The 21,367-nt window shown below is 41.0% G+C and overlaps 1 protein-coding gene across 9 annotated transcripts in view; it reads right to left on the bottom strand.

Moving 5' to 3' along the window:
* The window catches only part of ARHGEF28 (Rho guanine nucleotide exchange factor 28), a 309,928-nt gene that overhangs the window by 108,954 nt on the left and 179,607 nt on the right, over nt 1-21,367 (bottom strand). For all 9 annotated transcript variants that reach the window (XM_022595023.2, XM_089908998.1, XM_089908999.1 and 6 more), the window contains 2 exons: nt 4,263-4,384; nt 340-620 (listed from right to left, as the gene is read on the bottom strand). In XM_022595023.2, the coding sequence (XP_022450731.2) occupies nt 340-620; nt 4,263-4,384 (403 nt within the window). The remainder of the gene's footprint in view (nt 1-339; nt 621-4,262; nt 4,385-21,367) is intronic.

Below are 21,367 nucleotides of genomic sequence, written 5' to 3'. Positions count from 1 at the left end.
AGTGTCTTCCAAAGTTATTATACAATTTTCACTCCTATGAACTGTACACAGGAGTTTCTATCGTATGCACTGTCACCAAAATATGGTGTTGCACTTTAAAATTTTTGCTTATCTAGTAAGTATTAAATGGTATCTCATGGTTTTCCTCTATTATATTTTTGTCACTTTTCTTATGTATCTTACTTTCAAGGCGAGGAATATAAGAACCTAAAAGGGGGCAAATTTTGATGTAGAAATAAAAATGGTGGGGACAATAACAATAAGAAAATAGAATTTTCTAAGTCCTGCTACAAGGTTCTTTGATTTTCTATATTTTCCCTCTAGAATGTAGTACCTTACCTTCTTTTCTTTAGATGACTTTGTTCCTTTTCAAATCCATGAAGACCAAAAGAAAGATTCAAACTGGAAGCATATGAACTAGATGGTGACATCAAAGACGGTTGGGCTTCGGTGTGTGATGTGACTTCTGTGTTCTCATTTGGTGGGTACGTGCCAGCGCTGGTTTCAGTAGGAAGGATGGGCTTGCTGCTCTGAGGCCCCAGAGTAGAACCCATGGATTCAAGGCAAGTGTTTTCAGTGATTCCCTCTATATTAATATAGTTAATATCCAAATCACCAACCTGGTAGTTGAAAGAAAAATATGTGCTGAGCAAAGAATAAAGTTTTCATAATTTAAAAACCTGCCAACTTATTTATCCTTTTTTGTTTGTTCTTGTTTTGCTTTATGTAAGCAGAGGATTCTTACATGATATATTTTTGTTCACATGGTTGCTATCCCATAATTCACAAAAGGAAGAAGACTGAGCATTTTATAAACTTTATTACAAAACCAGAAACTGACTATGCTTTTAGCATTTTATGAACCACTGACTCAAAAGAGGGGAAATGTTTTAAATACCTGAGAGAAAAACTAAAGAGTAGGTATTTTAGCTTATAAAATAGTTTATAGGAATCTGGGTAACTAAGTTAGTGGTGGTCACATAAATCTGAGTCTCCCAAACCAAAAGAAAACCAAATAAAGCTACATAAGACATATGGATTTAGCATAACTAGAAGACAGACAATGCCCCAAACTTTAAATTACCCATAAATAATAAACATCAAATCTCAGCAAGAAACCTGTCATATACTTGCCATAAGCCTTTGCATAGAGTAAGGGCAGCCTGGAAAAATCTGCATGGTAGGGAAGGCAGGGAGCTAGTGGAGGGCCTAAGACTGATCTAAAATCATCACCAGGAAGAGAAAGTACAGCTTCCTCTGGACCGTGTGAAAAAAAAAAGTCCCGGTTGATCAAAGCGCTTGCTCTAAGGAAGGGGCTTAAAAGTACTGGTGATCTGAGGTGGTGGTCATCAAAAGGCATCACTTCTGGAGGAGAAGACAGTAAACACGAAGAGAGTAACACCATTTAGAAATAAGACAGTGAAGGGGAAAAGAGGCAAAGGGGGAAATGTAGGGCGCTAAATCAACCACCATCATAATAATAATTTACTAAGAGGCAAAAACAATCAAGGAATGTTAGTGAGTGAGAGCCAAATCAGTAACTGGATACGTACTGGACATGTAAGACTCAAACTAACTCCTCACAAGATACACAATAATTTTTTTTAAAAAATAGTAATTTTACTGAAAAGAAATTTGGTAGATCAAAGATATCACCAGTAATGGGACAAATTATTGTCATGTGCCTCCTGATACAATGCACTGAGAAGAACATGACATCACCTCTGTAATATTCCTGCCAATCACACATAACCTGAATCTAATCATAAGGAAATATAAGTCAAACCAAAATTAAAGGACAGTATAGCAAAAAACAAAATAAGAAAACAAACAATAACCTGGTCTGTATTCTTCAAAATTATCAATGTCACAAAAGACAAAGACTAAGGAACTGTCCCAGCTTAAAGGAGACTAAAGAGACGCAACAACTAAATGCAAGATATGTTATTGAATTTTCTTTTGCTACAAGGAACATTATTGAGACAATTGACTAAAATTGAATAAGGTCTGTAGATAGCTAATAGTACTGTGTCAATGATGATTTCCTGATTTTGGTAACCATATGTGCTTAAATAAGAGAATATCCATGCTTTTAGGAAAATACACCATGAAAGACTGAGGGGTAACAGGGCACCATATTTTCAATTTACTCCCAAATGTTTACTATTTATATACATATCATAAGCATTTGCATGTACACACACACAACACATACTTAGAATAATAGAGTAAAATATGGTAAAATTTGGAGATTTTTTTGATAAAGAATATACAGGGATTCTTTGTACTGAATTATGCAGGCTTGAAATGATGTCCAAATTAATGTTTTTTCAAAGTAGTTTACCTGACAGAGTAATTTTCAAAGTAGTTTTTGTCATGTGAGTTTCCTCATTAGATAGGCTGATAACCTTGAAAATTTATGGGAAACATCACAAACAAGCTAGCGATCTTTTCAGGCTTCTGTGCCAGGTTGACGGAGATGAAGAAAATTAGATAGAATTCTTTCCAGATATTGCTAAAAATTATTTTTGATATGCAGATTTTGGACTCGTCATTTTGTCCTTGCTATTCAAATGGACACAGGAACAGTAAAAGAAATGATGTAACTATACTACACCGATATAGTGAACTTTGTGATTTGTATCCAGATTTTGAGTTTTGTTTTCATGGCACAAATTCAGCAATCCTCTTCCTCATTTCAGTTTATCAATCAGGCTGTTCGTATTCTCTTTAAATGTATGATTCACATTATTAAAGCAATATTTCTCTCACTCAAAGTATTTCCAAACAGAAATTGCATCCTAACTTCATCTTTGGTTTGGGAAGTTATGCATTTTTAATGTATTTTAGAACATATAAAGACACAGGTTGCCCCCACATAATGTCCAGTCAAGTATAATTTTAGCTACTTGAAGTAAATGGAAGTGCTGTAGTATTCACTGAGGTTCAGAACGAAAAAAAAAAAATATATATATATATATAAGGACTCAAATGTATTTCATTTAAACGCTGAGAAAATATGGCAACAGAATAAAACCATTAAAATCAGAATGTGGCTAGAGCAGAGTAAGTCCAATTACCTTGTATCTTCAAAGACTGTCCCCAGAACTCCCACTTTGTCCTAAACTCTGTGTCTCACCCAGATTTCTATAACTAGGGCTGACATTCAGCTGCTTTACACCAAAAAAAAACTATACCAGTTATATACAGCTGATGTCCATTCTGATTTATTGGTTCTTCTGTCGTTTTGAATATCATTCCGATCTATGCCATTTATACTATGCATTTAATGTAACAATGTTTCATAACCCAAAGGAAAAAGCAAAGACATTCAACCAATGGGCTGAACTTGAGACCTACTAGACAGGAAAATAGTTTATATCAGAGAAAACATCAGTAAGTAATAGGGTTCAATATATGCACACTAACATAACAACAACAAAGGGTAAAACAGATTATTGCTCAATGAACATCTATATAGTGTTTCTTATGTAGGGATTAGGTTTCAAAGCCAGGGGGTAAAGCAGAATTGCGTGCTGTCAGAATTACTCTTGAAACTCCCTTAAGTCTCTCATAAATTAGGGCATGCAGAAATTTTCAGATCTATAACTAAACTTTAATTTTTATAAATATTAAAATTTGAGGATCACTGAGCTAGAGAAAAGATCAAAGAATAAATCCATACGTAGATGCACATTCAAACCATCCGCCTGTATGAGTTTTAACTCACAAATCTCTATCAGGGAATGGGTGGAGAACTCTAAAGGGTTCCAGCTTCCCTACAACATGACACCATTCTGTTTTAATATTAAGGCTCTCTAACCTAAGTACACGTTAACAGGTGTGTTGTGAGGATTAAGCAAGTAATTTGTGTGACAGCTTCACGTGGGGCTGACATCAAGCTCTGGCTCTCAGTGTTTGCTGGATTTGAATATGAATACTGCTTAATCAGGTCAGAGAAGAAATTGGTCTCCCAAATGTCATTTCCAGTTTTGGCCTCATGGATGAGCCCTCACACTCTTCTCCTTGAACGGTGTCCTAAGACTCCTCCCACAGTGCCTCTCAGTGGGAGCTACGGTGTGCTGTGTTCTGAAGGAAGGACCTACATTAAATGCTCATATGGCAAGATTTCACAGCAATATCACCTGGGCTGCGCTTAGGCGGAAATTTTCAGAGGAACACAGCGATGCGGAATGTATTTCTCACATGCTCAGGTTTTGAAAAGAGGGCAGATGCCCCTAGTAACATCACTCACACCTTACCTGATCTATCACCATGCAGTTAGCATAGACTTCATCACCGCCATTCAGCATGTCAGAAAGCCGGCCAGCAGCAAGGAACGTTGGGGGATGCTTGGATTTTTTGAGGACATCAAAGGAACGATCTAGAGGAAAAATGAAAACAGGACAAATAAAGTAGAAGGAATTTATTTTACAGTTAAGCTTTACCTTCTTAATCAAACCACAAGAAAAAAATCAAGATGGCATTTTGCTGTCTTCACATATTAAGATCAACACTGCAAATGAATAGTTCTAGATAAACAAATATGTGCCCATTCCAAGCAGTATTTTTCCAATCATGAGAGATGCGCATAAAAATCAATTAGAAAAAAAAAATCAATTAGGTTTTTAGCCTTCAATTCCTAACACTAAACTAAAACTCGTTTCACTTAATAATGTGGAAGCATTAATGATCATACTGTGAGCCTCGGACTCCACTGAAGTGTTCAGACTCCAGACCCTTTATTCAAGGACCCAAGATAGGGCACAGTCTAGCAGTTCATTGCCTGCTGAATATGCATAATCTCATTCAGAAAGAGTTTTGCTCCTATTTCAACTACAGAAATGTTTTTGCTTGCTTCCCACGTTCTCAGGTTTGTTCCAAACAGATGAAGTTGCTCAAAGTTGAGTCCCAGAGAGTTGAGATGCTACTGTATTTGTGGGGAACATAAAGTTGAAGGTAATAAAACACAGTCGAGCCAGAATGCCTCATTTCTGTGACTCGGGCTAACTTACTTGATCTCCAAATACCTTTACAGAGTTTTCTCATCCGTAAAAGTAGATAATTATTATGCTTTCTTCATAGTGCAGTTATAAGGATTAAATGAGTTCAGATATGCAAAGCACTTAACACATGCCTAGCACTCAGCAACTGCTCAATAAATATTGTCACTATTATATTTTATGTTTTGTTATTATTAATGGTGATTTTACCGTTTTCAGTGTGAGGTACAAGCTTCCTAATACTAATCATAGTATATTATACTAATAAGAGATTCTTAATATCTGTAAATGACTTTACTAGGGTAGACTGAAAGTTATATCCATAGCAAACGTCACCCTCACTGACATTCCAGTACGTTTTCTTCAGTAGGTACCAAAGGGATAGTGTTACGTCTATTCCATCAGAAATGGCACTAATCCTACCACCTGTCTTATTTATGTCATGGCTTAAAATCCAGGTAAGCCTGTGGGAATGAGTCAAGAAATGGAAAAACATTAATAACTGTTGCGCTAATGTAACAGGAGTAAAAAACTCTATTCTTTCCTGGAAAGTCCTAGATGACATTATAAAATTTACATACAAATATGTATGAGCCAAATGGCCCAGGCCTCAGATTCTACATCTAAGTATACCTCTTCCCCACAGAACAGTCAAGTGAGATTTAATTAAGCTTCTTGAGGAAATATACAATGTAAAAGGAAAACATTGTTTATAGTGTCTCGTTTTACCAATTTATTTAAATAGTTAGCAATATAACATACAAAGCCCATAAATACTTCATAAGTATAATTTTTATGATCAATTACTATATATTTTCATTCTAATTACAAAAAATAAAAGCATGTTCTAAAAGGTATAAATCAAGAATCTGACAAACCCAATGTGTTCTGAAGAAAATACTTGCTCATTTATCATTTTCCAGAATGTTTAAAAAACAATCATAAATAACTCAACATGGCCCTCTGAACTGTAATTAATCCAGCTTAACTGCTCTACAACATCTTAAGTTCACAGACTATAAAACAGCTGGCCTGGGAGGTTGGTTGTGCCCCTTTTAAACCATTTTGATCATGGCTAAATTAAGACTGCATTGAGAACTAGACTATCTTAAGAAATAACAATATACTCAACAAAACAATTGCAAACATTTGATGGATTTTAAGAACATAGAACTAGGGCTTCCCTGGTGGCACAGTGGTTGAGAGTCCGTCTGCTGATGCAGGGGACACGGGTTCGTGCCCCGGTCCGGGAAGATCCCACATGCGGCGGAGCAGCTGGGCCCGTGAGCCATTGCCGCTGAGCCTGCGCGTCCGGAGCCTGTGCTCCGCGACGGGAGAGGCCACAACAGTGAGAGGCCCGCGTACGGCAAAAAAAAAAAAAAAAAAAAGAACATAGAACTAAATGAAATAGTACTCCAAATTTTCTGGCACCAGTGAATGTATTGGCCAGTTACCCAATATCCAAGTTCTTAATTACCAAGAGAGCAAGTTCTGTGTTCAGCACTGACCCTCATATCTCCAGGATGAGCAGGACGACGAACTACTTCCTTTTTCACATACACAGGTAAAAGTCACTCGGATTCAACCTTTTCTTCCACAAACAAATCTACCTAGCACAATATAGCAGATCAGAATCTATAAGGAGATCATACACAAGCAGTTAAATAAACTTAAAGATGGTAGAGTTACTTGGACCAAGTTGGGGGTCTAATTTGTTTTCTGCATGATTAACTTGATCAGTGTTTTAGAAAATGATGGAATTTTTTTACAAAGACAGATCTATAATCTCTTATCTGTGATTCTGAAATCTAGATATCTCTGAAAATCAAAACTTTTTTCTTAAGTTTGGTTCAAAAATGTATTTGTTGGCCTGACCTGAACTCACATGGGGCCCTGAAGAATCCCTATGTACCCCACTTGGTATGAACATTCATACATTCTGTTGCAGAGATACTACCATGCTAGATGATGGCACTGCCCTAGTGTATACTATGCAAGTCACATCATATATAAGCACTATGCCAATAAGATCTGAAAATTCTGAATTCCAAAACAAATATGGTCCCAAGAGTTTCAAAGAAGAGACTGTAGATCTCTATAAAATTAACCATAGCAGATATCAGACCAGTATTTCCCAAGATTTTGTTATTCCTCTACCAAATTCAGTTTTGCCATATCTGTAGATCACCTCTATATTATATTCTCTAGTGGTTTTTAGATTGACTCACCATTTTCCTTTGAAAAAAAATTAATTTTCATAGAAATACCTTATTCTCACTGTAAACAGAAAGCCAGTATTTCCTGTCAAAAGCAGAAGGGAATTATACATACTAAAACGAGGGAACACAAAACAATAAACTACATTCTGACTAAACAGTTTCCTCTCAAAGCTGAAAGTCTACAGGGCCTTTTCTCTGTCATAAAGGAAGTGTCTGAAGGATTTGAGAGGTGCTAAAGAGGCGATGGTGCCAACTGACTTCCTCCTTGAATCAGAAGGTCAAAAGAAAATGGAAAAGGAAATACCTGCCTTACTATGTGACTCAATGTCATCTAGTGTTAGGCTGGGACACCATCTCCAAGATCAACAATGCCCAGAAGAATTTACCCTACACTTTGGATAACTTGCCGAGACCCTGTTCTCATCCTGTTACTTAGGTAATGACAGTAAGTCTTGCTGGGGGAGGACACAACTGTACAAAATCTTAAGATAGCAGTGAGAAGGGAAAAATCTTCCTCCTCTCTAGATCTGTCATCCCAAACCTGCCATGTAGATTTTCTGAGTCACTCCTTGTAACTATTTATAAAACTGGCCCCCAAATCTTGTGCAGTATAACTCTCTGGAGCATCCATAGCTTCCACTTGCCAAAAGGCACCGAAAAATAATAGGATCTAAAAGTGAACACAGACCAGCAACCAAAAGGTGACACAGACTTACTAGACTTCCACTCCTTTATTAACTTCAACATTAGTCACTGCAAATAACGGGCTTCAAACCAGCAGAATAAGATTTATTGTGGAAAGAAAGTAAGTCTTAAAAAGTACCTTCAAATAAACATCAGCTACGTATATTAAAGTGGTTAATGCTCTACTGTGCTTCAGCCCAAAGAAAAAGCACAACGTTTTCATTAAAAAAAATAAAACTGATCTTTTCAAGAGTTTCAAGATATATGATTTCATTACTTCCATATGTAACCATTTAGTAGCAAATTAAGGGAAAAAGTATTGCCCCCCCCCCAAAAAAATGTCCTTCAGGTGTTTCGTCAATGACCATATAGAATTAATTTGCAATAAAAAAATCAGCTCTTTGTCTTAAAGGAATGCTGTTTTGTAAATAGTTTGTCTTAGCAAAAAGCTAAGCAAAACCTAATCTTACAGTTTCGTTGATAGTATGAATTTTTAATACTTGGTAAACCCATATTTCAGACATGGTAAAAAAGTAACTAAAACTCAACTCCCATCCAGTAGCTGCCAATTTTAAATTAGTGGAGAGCAATGTGTTGCAGTAATTGAGAGCAAGGGTCCTGGAATACTTGGATTCAAAGCGCTATTCCACCATCTATTAGCTTGGGTGACTTTGGGCAAGTTACCTAACCTCTCTGTACCTCCATGACCTGATCTATAAAATGGGAATGGTAATACTTGTCGCTCATAGAATTGTTGTACGGATTAAATCGTTTAACGTTTTAAGTGATTAGGACACAATCTGACACAAAGAAGGATTTTAATCTGACACAAAGTAAGCACTACGTAAATTCTTGCTATTATTATACGAGTAAATGAGGTTGTATAGTTTTGATACTTTCATGTAGTTTTGCTTCTTAAAAAAAAAAAAAGATTTCAACTTTGGTTATAACTTTTCACATTTAAAATTAACCCAAGGCAACTGGAATGCACAAAACATTCCATTTACTACACGAAGAGCTTTTAAAACGTTTTCACTCTTATTTCAGACTCAGCTAATGTTAAGAAACTTTGAAAAGTCCATCCTGAACAAAGTAACCAAAAAACAAAGCCAACCTGCCCATAAAATTTACCTCCAAGGATGTAAGGATGAGATCCTTACGAAATGGGAGAGATTATAAGAGTGGGACGAACAAAGCATAAAGTCAGGCAATCAGAGACAGCATTTCTCAAGAACAAAGGGAATATTTCAGAAACTGCGATGTTCTAACATGATGAAGTGGACTCCGGCCAGGTTCTCCCTGCAGAATGCTTAGAGGATAAACAGTAACTCCGAGGGGATTCCCCATCTCTCCCCGCTCCCATTATTCTCACTGCTCTGTAATGTGATATATGGAACTCTACAGGGGCTCCCTGAAGGAGAAATTTTCATTAGCATTTCCTTGCTATAATAGACGCTCTAGTTAGGTGACACAAGAGAGACAACTGAAAGTAAATACATTTCACCCAGAGAAGGAAGGAGAATTAGTACTAGTAAGGAGGAGAGGGAAAGGCAGATGCCTCCCCATTCTCTGACATTTACACCTATCCCAACTCTGGCAGGAAACAGTTAATAGCAGCGACCAGCCTACGGCCTCTGCAACCTGATTTCTAATGAAATCCAACTCTCCCTCAAGAAGCTAAGGGAAAACGTGGCCTACTTGCCTGGTTATGTAAGAGACCCACACCCAGACATAAACAAACGCGGCTAAGGCAGCCTTCTGCAAACCTGTTGCTGACCTGGTTTGGTCCACTCTGGGTGCCAAGCTCTCACTGTGAAAGGCAGGAAAGGGCCTCTCAGTTCAGATCTCTCTTGTGTGTACGTGTGTCCCTTTCTCTCTTTCATTCATTCAGTTTTGTTTTAAACCTAGAATGACTAACCACCACAAAAACAGGTAAGGCTGACTTTAGAGTTCTATTCCCAGCACTGCACTGAACCCACGCCCATCACGGTCACCACTGCCCTTCCTATTACATAATCTGGTAGTCAGTTCTCAGGCCTCATGCCTCGTGTGACCTATAGCAGCCTTCGATACAGATGATCGCCCTTTTGCCCCTTTGTCTCTCTCTCTCTTCCTGCCTTTCCTTCTCAGTCTTCCTAGACTTCTAGATTTGGCAAGTTGCAGTGCTCCAGGGTTAATCCTCAAGCGTCTTTTCTTTCTCTCTGCACTCATTCCCCAGGTCACCTGAAAACGTGGCATCACGTACCATAATATAATGATGACTCCCAAATTTTCACCTCCAGCCTAGCCCTCTCCCCTGAATACAGCTGTCTCCTTGGTATCTCCACTGAGCTGTGCAGAAGCCAGGTTAAGCACAACAGGTGTAAAACACAACTCTCCGTTTTCCCTCCTACACTGGCTCCTCTCAATAAATAGCAACTCTTGGAGTTGCCCTGACTGTTCTCTCTCACAACTGAATAGATGCAGAACCTGACCTTTCCTCATCACCTCCACTACCACCCAGGGCACACCACCACCACCTTCCTGCCAAGACTATTACAAGGTACTGTCTCCTCACCGGTCACCTTGCATCTGCTCCTCTGTCCTAGTCTCCACGGCGTAGACAATGCACTCCTTTCACAGAGGAAATCAAATCATGCCATCCTCTGCACAATGCTCCAGTGGCTTCCCGCCTCACCCTGAGTCAAAGCCAAACTTTAGCACAACCTACAGAGCCTAAGTGAACTTGCCTGGGCCCCCATTCCAATATTGGGGGGAGTTTCCCACACACTCAAGCAATCCTTGGACACCAGCTGGGCGTCCTACAGCTCAACTCAACTCTGACACTACCTACCCGGAGACAGCATCTGATTTCCACAGGTTAAGGGTTCAATCCTACAAGCTGCCCACCGCCCCCCACCAACTTCAGATGTCAGTTGCAGGTTCAGGTTGTTACCTGTGCTTCTGACTGGCTGCAGATTGGAGGTTACCACAAGCCCCTCCTTGGACTTCAGACTTCAGTCACCAGTACTTCTGATCAACTGGCTGAAACTCCGAGGTTCCCATGACTTCCTCCCCGGCTTTAATTAATTTGCTAGACCGACTCAGAGACCTCAAATAAACATTTTATTTACCAGATCACCAGTTTATTCTAAAAGGATCTAACTCAGAAACAGCCAGATGGAAGAAGTATATAGGGCAAGGTACTGGGAAAGATCGATGAGCTTCTATGCCCTCTCCTAGCAGGCCAGTCCCACAGCACCTCCACGTGTTCACCAACTGGAAGCTCCCCAAACCCAGTCCATTTGGGGTTTTGCGGAGGCTCCATTAAATAGGCATGATTGATTAAATCTTAGCCATTGGTGATTGAACTCAATCTTCAGCCCCCATCCTTTTTGGTCAAAAGTCACCTCATTAACATAACAAAAGCACCTGTATCACTTTTAGCACTTGGGACATTCTAAGGATGAAGACCAAATATTATTATTATTATTATTATTATTTTAGACAGCAGGTTCTTATTACAAATATTATTTCTTATTATAACCAAAATATCTCAATTACATAACCTGCCCCTCCTCCACCCTCAACCAACCTCTCTGAAGTCTGCTGCCTATTCTCCTCTTTCCAAGTTGGCCTTGCTATTCTGTGCCTCAGGCCATTTACACCTGCTGTTCTACCGGGACTGCTTTTCTCCTGGATCCTCAGATGGCTTGCTCCCTCCCTTACTTTCTTCAGCTCTCTACTCAAATGTTATCAAAGAGGCTCTCCCTGACCATTATATATATCTATCAAATAGCAACCCCCTAAGCCCTGTCTTATTTTCTCCTACACCATATAACATCACCTAGCATATTATGCATTTATTGTGTATCGTCTGATTCCTTCTACTAGAATGTAACCTCCAGGAGAAGAACGACTTTGAAGGCTTTGTTCACTCCCCCAGTGCCTAGAACCAGGTCAGGTACATAGTAGATACTCAATAAATATTCTCCGAAGAAGTGAATACTTTCTCATTAAGAACACAAACTTTGTACCAGGTACAACTAAGAAACTATCCTCTTCTGGTCTAGTAAACTTTCCTCCAATTCTGAAGGTTTTTCTTGTTGCCCAGCTGTTCTTGTGCTACTTCAGGCTGTGATGGGGGTGTCACTTTCTTATTTCTCTCATTCATTCGCCCATTTACGCATTCATTCTCTTTTTCAACATTTACTGAGTGTCTACTGACTACCAGTCACTATGCTACCTGGCCCTCAGCCTCCATCTCTGACATCCTCAAATTACAGTCATTATGGACAATCCCCCCAGGAGGTCCCCTGCCAAGACTCCAATCACGAGGCTGTCCTCCTTCTCTGGGCTCTTCTTGCCTGTTACCTCTGTGTTTTGTCCTGTGTTGTCTACCACATTTCAGTGATGAGAGTTTCATTTTGCCCCTGCTGTTAGAACAAGTAACTTTCCTGGTTGGTGTCTGAGCTGAAAACAGAACCTCCCATCGGGCAAACCACCACACAGGTGCTAAGCACTTCCTGTGTGACACCATCCGACACACCCTCTGTAGCAGTAGCCCAGGAATATTACTTCTTAATCTCTTTATAAAATAGCAGGTAGGTTACTTTTAAAGGAATAATGGGATGATCAGGCCGATTTGCAAAGTAAAGGTACTGGAAGAAGATGATCAGGAAAAAAAAAAACATTAAAAGGGAAAGAGTAGAAGCAAACTATTAGGTACTTGAAGAGTAAGCATCTACTGGACACCTGTACCATATTGGGTACTTATACTGGTTAATATTACTATTATAGCTATCACAAATATAGCACTTCCTATGAGCCAGGCGCTGTATGATTTTTATATATTAACTCGTTTGATTCCCAGAACAGCCCAATAAAAGCTGCACTATTTGTTATTTCCATTTTGCAGATTAGGTTATTAACTTCCCAAGGTCACGTTGCTAGTAAACGGCAGCTCTAGATAGGCAGGTACTCTGCTAGGTAGTTCAAAGTGCTTTATTTAATAATGGGAGTTACTGAGTATCCTATTTTGAGCCAACGAAAATGGTATTTGAGCGATGCCTGGTATTTTCCCATTAGGAGGTTTCATTAATGGGCTACAGTGTGACTTGTGCCTCTCGGTGTATTCGTTCACTTCCTGGGCCTGTGCTATCTGCCCCTGGAGATCTACTGCCAGAATATGACAATGGGAGCCTTGCTGAGAAAACATGCATGCAACAGAAAATACATGACGTCATCTGGGTTACCCACACAACAATAGGCAAGATAACCAGGAAAAAACTGGGAAGATACACTAAGATGTTAACTGCTGTCTCTAGGTGACGGAGCACAGGTGGTTTTTACTTTCAACACTTTACTGTCTGTAATTTCTACATTTCTAATAACCATTTTAACAACTAAACTAAGGGGGAGAAAACAAGTCATGGTTTAAAACCTTGCCTCCTATTGTCAAAGAACGGCTGTAGGGACTCATGCAAAATAGGTTATCAGTAAATAACCGTATCAGATAATACACATGTAAACATATTAGCTGGAAATGTTTTACCCAAGAGTACCTAGTATTGTTTTTGCCCATCTGCTAACCTCACTCTCCATAACCACAGGAGGTATTATTATGTTCATTTTGTAGATAAGAAAGTTCTGGTCCAAGGAGGGTGATCACGCTCAGACGTTATTAACTGATAGAAGCAGAACGCAAACACAGTGCTGACAGAGACATCCTTTCTCGCTGCAGCTCACTACCTCCCAATTTCCCAAATTCAAATAGCACTTTGCCAAATTCTGAAATGTACAGATAGTCCCTTCTCCCCATGGTCCGAGTGTGCTCTAGAGGAAAGAACAAACCCGCCCTCACAAAAGAAAATGAACATTGTCAGGGTACACTGTCATTTCTCTTCTTGCCTATTCTTCCTGTATGATTCCCTTAGGATTTTCCTGATATTAGTCTTGGCCTGGAACATCTCTTGGCCTTACTCTTCTAAGCTGGACTTTAAGTTACAAAGGGGATCCATCCAAATTCCAAGATTAGCCTCAGCTCAGGAATTTCCTGTGGGTCATGTGTAAGCTAACGTTACTCAGAAGACTTTAGTTCACACCAAGATGTGCCTGGGAGAACCCAGGGAACCTTTGTCTACCAAACTACAGCGGCTCGAACATGGATCCAAATGTCCAATTCACCCTCAGAACTCAACTCACCCTCCTAGGATCCCGTAAAAAAAAAAAGGAAAGTAAGCCCTGGGATGAGATCAGGCCTCTCAACCAGTCTTGTTCACAACAGTAACAGCTGAGGACCAAGTGAACGGACTCCAGAAGTGCTGGGTGTGAGCGCTGTTTCTCCAGTTCTCTTCCTCAGATCCGCAGTTTAAAACTCCTTCAAAACAAGAAGTTACAACTTGGCACTCTAAAATCAGATCCTAAAAGAAGTCCTTTCTGCTGTTTTGAGAGACCTAATTATCAAAAATATTGAAGAAGAAAACAAGCCTTTTCCCTCATAATACACTGAAGGCACCGAGGGAGGTGGGCAAAGAGAAGGAAGAGAGGGAAAGAAAATACAGGCTCAGAGAACAGCTACAATTTTCTCCCAACCCTTCCCAGGTCCTCATTCCTAATTATAGTAGCACAAAGTTGCCTTCAAGAGGACATATGTTTATGTTTGAAAAAGGAGGACTCAAATATGTAAACTTTCTTCTGCCCTTGCTTCCCCCAAGCTATCAAGGAGATGTTCAGTCATGTGTGGTGTGTATGTAGACTTTGGTGTGATTCGATTTAATCAGCAATTCCTTTCCTTCTTGATGCAGTTCTCCAAAGCCTGCAGCCAATTCGTCTACAGAAAGAAAAAACGGGCAAGCTGAGGGGAGAGAAACTAACACGTTATACAAACACCAGGACAGAAGTGAAAGACTTCAAAGAAAGTGGCAGAACGTGGACAAGACCACTTCAGGTGACTGTAGACAAAATACATGGGCAAAGTGATGAAGGAGATGCTTCTGTATGCTATCATCACAAGAAACCCTATGAGTAATTCGAATCCTGCATAACCTTACGGAAAGACACAGGCACATAAACATGATTGTGCCCACTTCAAAAGTCACCAGGAGCTCCAATTCTCCTGCACCTAGCCCTAGAGCCATGTGTTTTGCCCCCCTTAATATCCCCCAAACTGAGTTCTACTGCAGACAAGGAACTCCACCAGCAAAATAGAGACTTCTCCACTGAAATGTAAATTCTTTCTTTTTCTTTTTTGTTTTGAGGTATAATTGACACATAACATTAGTTTCAGATGTACGACATAATGATTCAATATTTGTACATGCTGCAAAGTGATCACAGTAAGTCTGGTTAACATCCATCACCACATAGAGTTACAATTTTTTTTTTCTTGTGATGAGAACTTTTAAAATCTACTCTGTTAGCAGCTTTCAAATACCTTTCACTTATTTTGGGTGAAAGAATATTTTGAATTAGTGAACACGTGAATAGTGGAAAGCACTGCCTAGCACACCTGCAAATTGTTCTGCCTTTCTCCTCGTCGGGAATTTCTGGTTGGTTCCTGAATACTGTTTCATTAGCCTGAGCAACTTTGGGCAGGTTAGCATGAATGAGAGCTGGATAGGAGATTTGTTACAATTCATAACCAGGGCTTTCCATTGGCAGGGGCAATGGAGACCAAAGGCACAAAACCCGTGGTTTCTCTGCCCGCAGGGAACAGTGTGAGATAGGTCGGGGGCTACTCTGGGGGTGGCCTGGCTTTTCTCCCTTCCATTCAGGGCTCTGAAGGAGGTCACCTTGCAGGCTGCCCCACCCCATCACAAGGACAACCACCACCAAGCACCCTCGGTGAGAGAGCAAGGGCAAGCAGCAGGGCCAGGGCCAGCATTCCTGGGCTACTCCCAGTTGCCTGAGTGGTGAGAATGGATCCTCAATATCACACAGGCCTCTGAGAAGAACAGGAAGTGACTGAGATGAGTCCTCATGGCCGACCACAGGCCCACCATGGTGCAGAGGAAAGGGCCCCGTACCAGATGTTCTTAGGGAAGCGTGTCAGCCAGAGGCAGATTCTAAGGTCTCTGTAGTGTAAGAGCCAAGGTGAGGCCAACTCAGTGAAGGAGAGTCCTGGGTCCCGACCAACACCGGGGAGAGGATCCAGCTGCAGGACTGTGGTCACAGATGCCAGAACACTCAATAAAACAATGGTGCCTCAGGGCGGAGCTCAGGTCAGCAGATCTGCGGCAGAGATGAGGAGGACCCTGGGGCCTCCTCCACACTACCACCAGCTTACCCCCACCCTCACCAGGAAATCACATTCAATGCCAGCCTGGCAAGAAAGGAGGAAGAGGAGGAGGAAGAAATCTGAGAGAGTAGATATTTTCCTTAAAAAGACTGAGCAGTTACCAAAAATGACTATTTTCATTATTGCATCGGACCAAGTTTTCTATGTTCGACTAAAATATACCCTTTCTTGTCCCCACTGTCTAGAGGGTAGGACTTCGTAAGAAAGGTCAGATCTATTATAGATAAAATAGAGAAATAAAGGCAAAATAAAGAAATAAAGGCAAAATGAAAAGCATCTGAGTGTAGTAAAACTGTGCATAATATACTTTCATTACTTACTGCCTGCTTTCTGTGATCCAGCTATTGGAGACGTGAAAACAGGTCAGCTCCACCTTCAAGGAGTTCAGTGTCTTAGGGGTGAGGGACACTAAATAATAGTTGTGATACAGTAATGTGAGGGCTGTTATAAAAATATACATGAGCCAGAGTGGCACAAAGGAGAGAACGATGAACTCAAGGGAATTCACGGGAGGCTTCCAGAAAAAGGATCCTCAAGCTGCATCTTAAAGGGCAAGTTAGAGATTTCTAGTTGGAAGCGGGAGAAACAGTCGCCTGGATTTGCTAAACAAAAAGTAAAAGGGGGAGGGGAAAGATTTACTGAAGCCATGTGAGGGCAACTCCAAAACTGAAGGAATTTGATATCCAAGCCTTGAGAGGGGGGCATCTTGGCAGCAACAGGCCCCCAAGGACTAGAACAAGGACCCTACCACAAGACTGCTTCTCTTTACATGTGTGCAGTATTTCCTCCCACTACAGGCTGCTTTCTCCCAGCTAACGGCTTCCATTCCCACCTTTCCAGCGCTGCTACCCAAGAAGGAAGACATCTCCCTCCAGATTCCAGTTTGAAGAATACCAAGGAAACACACTGATTTACCAAGTTGAGATCATGTGCCCACCCTGGGACAACAGCTGTGGCCAGGCAGGAGGAGTGTTGTGATCGGGCCACCTGGGTGGGATGCCCACCCCACTGCATCCAGGAAGGCAAGGTCATATGAGAAGGTGGCAGCATCATTTGGACCCATGGCCAGAGCAGTGGAGGGGCCGCCCACTAAAGAATGTGTGTGCTGTTCAGTGAAGGGCAAGAGAATGTGAGGCAGACAGAACCAACGCTCCAGGCCAAGGTAACATTTGGCCCCTCTCTATGTTTCCATGCCCCATGCATCAACAGCGCACAAGCCCGGGCTATCGTCCATCACCTTGATACACTCTATGTATGCCTGACTCTGTCCATTTGCTTGGAAGGACAGTCTATTAAAACCCCACCAGTTCACCGCAGGCTATTGAAATGACATCCCTTTCATGATGCCCTCAACATGAACTGGTCTCTTCACCTTGAACTTTGACAGTAATTTGTCCTGAGCTCCCCTGTTGGACTTACCACATTCTGCCTTAATTAATATATCTGAATAAACCACCATTGGTCCTTCCCCAAAACCGGAGTGGTAGGCAGGAATCTCTTGAACATGGGGTGATAAATTAGAATAGTGCCTCCTTTCCACTGACAGGAGTTAATGCAGAAATGCACCTTGCCTAAGAATTTGAGCTAACTCAAAATAAAGGGAAAAAATCAGTTTCAAATATGTAGCTATGTGGTTTGGCAACACGTTTGTAATGGGCCTCCTCTCCCAGGCTGACAATGGTAGGCCTCCTGGCAGAGCCTGAAATTGAAACTGCTCCACGTGAGGTTATCCGTCTTCATTGTGAGCCAACGAAACCTTAGTAGTTATGTCACCTTTAGGAAAATGTTTCTCTTCCTTAAGAAGGATTTCTGTAGTGACTTATTCCTCCTGTGGTATTCAGGCATCCTTTGGGGAATTTCTAGATGGGATACATACATGTACATGAAACTGTGTATGTATTTAATAAAACTTCTTGAAAGAAAGGAAGGGAGGGAGGGAGGGCAGGAAACAGGAAGGAAACAAGTAAGTCCATGAGACAAAAGTAACTCACTTCTAAAAATTATCATTAAACCTTCTGAAATGTCATCATACCTTTAATACGTACCAGGTCAGGGATTATTTTTCAGATTGGGTACCTGCTCTCCAAACACTAAATGAGCTCATGAGATAGACCAAGACAGTGGTCTCATGCTTCTTACCTCCATTCCCAGCACACTCACTCTCTCGGACTTTATCTTTCTCTGTCTGGGACAAACCTGGGAAGCTTCCAGGATACACTGGAAGCTCTCCCATACCATCCTTTTCTCAGTTCATCCTGCCTCTTCTGCCCCTCACCCGACTGTCCAATGCTCCAGTCATCCATTCATCTCTTCCCTCGCAAGCCAACGATGTGTGTCAGTACTAGATACATATGTGTGTGGATGTAACAAGACATAGGAATAGCACTAACACTTTACTTCCCCAGTGTCCACTGCCACCTCTATTCCTAGTCCAAGATGCACAGGACAGGGAGAAGCTACAATGGTGAGATACAATGGCACCTTTTGAATATAAGACAGCTACCCAGGGCTTCCCTGGTGGCGCAGTGGTTGAGAGTCCACCTGCCGATGCAGGGGACGCGGGTTTGTGCCCTGGTCCGGGAAGATCCCACATGCCACGGAGCGGCTGGGCCCGTGAGCCATGGCCGCTGAGCCTGCGCGTCCAGAGCCTGTGCTCCGCAATGGGAGAGGCCACGGCTGTGAGAGGTCTGCGTACCGCCAAAAAAAAAAAAAAAAGAAAGATAGCTACCCACTGAATTCACCATCCCTTACCTCTACTAAGAGGTGGTGAAACACACTGGAAAGAACAAAACCTTTAAAGTCAAGGACTATGTCCTGTTGAAGGTCTGGCTCTGCATGTATTGGCCCTGATCTTGGGCAACTCATTTCTCTGATCCTCAGAGCCCCAAACTAATAAATGAAGATGACACCTGACATACAGGTCTTTTATAAGATAACACATGTGAAAACCACTTTGTGTACAACGAATGAATGCCATTCACCTTATTTTACCATGCTTTCTGTTCTCTGTATTTCTTGGTATGGACTTGGACATAACTTTAAAACTCTTTAAGCCTCAGTTTCCTCAACTGTAAAACAGGGATAGTATCTTGAGTTATTTTGAGAATCAAATGTTATAAGTATAAAGTACCTACCACAGCTTAGTAAACAATGGTTATTATGATTAATAAAGTAGTACATACATACTAGTTATTTTGACTATGACTACAGAAAGTTTGGTCCTATCTAAGCTCTTCAAGGTTGTTAAGTTTTCAAATAGGCATCGCCTCTTGCATCAGCAAAAAAAAAAGCAGTCTTTCACATTTGTGTCATTACAGAGGCATGTGATGGATATGAGCTGGAGCAGGAGAGAATGAGACACACGGCATAAGTGGATGAAAGGCACAAAGAGAAGAAGAGCTCAACACTTTCTGGGACCTGATGATTCATACTAAAATGCATTTTAAAGACAACAATTATGGGGAACTTAGGTGAAGTCCAAACCCTATATTTAAAAATTTTTCATTAGTAAAAATTAAATGTCTTCGTTGACTCTCCTACTGAAATCAACAAAACAAAAATCCAGGCATTCCTGGAGTCCTTGAAGTGGACAGTCGTGGATTCTGGCCCACACCAATCATTAACCACTCAGTTTCCAGTACAGCCTGTCCTGGGCTGCCCACAATATGACAAAGGGCAACTTTGATATCCCAGGATACATTTTGGGCAGTTTGGTTTTAACTGCTTTCACCCTCTGCTTACATCACATTCCCCTCTAGACACCAGTCATTTCCAAAGGCGTTGCTTCTAAGTTAGATCCTTTTCTCTTTCCTTCTGAGGGCATGAGGATAAGAAAGTAGTAGATGTGGTTTTTAGTTAACATATAAGTATTGATGGGTTTCTGCTAATCCAATTTTCCTCTTATTACCAAACCCTCTAAATTTTCACTTCTCGAAACAAACCAGTAATGTGTACGTGTGTCTATCAAAGAACAGTGATAATAAGGCAGGAGGGGATATTAAAAGAAAGAGAATACTAACAAGGATGATCAGGACACAAAAAAGAAGAGAGAATAAAAAATATTTCTGACCAAATATGAAATGTTTGCTAGTAAGCCAGAAATCCCAAGCCCTCAACGCCCCTTCAAGATTTCCCAGGAGACCAGAACCCACATCCTGAGAATGATGTCGGTGATGATTAGAAGGAAGGAAAGACTAAGGAAGAAACTCAAGCCACCTTAGTTTTAAAGACTGACAGAATAAGGGACAAGAGACCACAGCTTTTCACAACCTAACCACGGAACTGAAAAAAATCAGGTTCCTTGGTGCTTCTTCTACTATATGAAGGTGGAACATCTGTATCCTGGGAGAGGTAGGATCCATTCCAAATGCTTAAGATCCCTGTAAGCAGGGAAAGTATCCGTCTCGTTCACTATTTCGTCCCACCCTCTAGGAAGCACCTGGCACTCTGGACATGCTCACTGAACACTCAAATGATTCCCCATCACTTGACTTCTTTGGGCCCCATCATACTCACCTATAAAATGAGGTGGTTGGGCCTGGTCATTTCTAAGGCCCTTTTGGCTGTAATGTCTATGGTTCTGGGATTCCGTTCAGCTGACATTACAGTGTGACCAAACCCACCCTTCACACCTAGGTCGTCTTCATTTAACAGACAAAGGAAGCATGGGACACAGTCTGACCATCCCCAGCTCTCTGCTACCAATCTTAGTTTCACTTGTCCTTTGTTTATTAGTGGCCAATAGTTAATCATTTTCAAATCCCAGGTACCTGCTTTCACTTGAATTGAGTTTAATTTATACATGGCTATGTTATCACTTTCTGCTGTAGTTCAAACTGGCTGCGCTCCAGCTTTGGATTTCAAAGGAGAACGTGATTAACGCATTCCCTACAACTCCACTGGACTCTCAAGGTTCTCCACTGGCCTCCTAACCATTAATCCCACATCTCTCCAGACTGTTAGGCTACCTAACGAGGCCTCCCTACAACACAGGCATCCAATCCGCTAGCCAGGCAATATAAACACAAACCTATATAAAGCAGATTATTCCCCAAATTTAACTGGATGAGAATTAGCACAAAGACTTAGTAGTCTTACAGAACTGCTACCTGCTCTCAAGAATTTCTCCATGTACGAGAACTAATAACGTTCACTCTAAGGAATTAAGGACTTCGTGTATCTCC

This window comes from Delphinapterus leucas, chromosome 3 (assembly GCF_059928025.1).
Source record: "Delphinapterus leucas isolate spDelLeu-1000000601 "Yukka" chromosome 3, BTC_Dleu_Yukka2, whole genome shotgun sequence".
In the NCBI taxonomy this organism is placed as follows: domain Eukaryota; kingdom Metazoa; phylum Chordata; class Mammalia; order Artiodactyla; family Monodontidae; genus Delphinapterus; species Delphinapterus leucas.
This window is presented reverse-complemented; position numbering and strand designations above follow the sequence as displayed.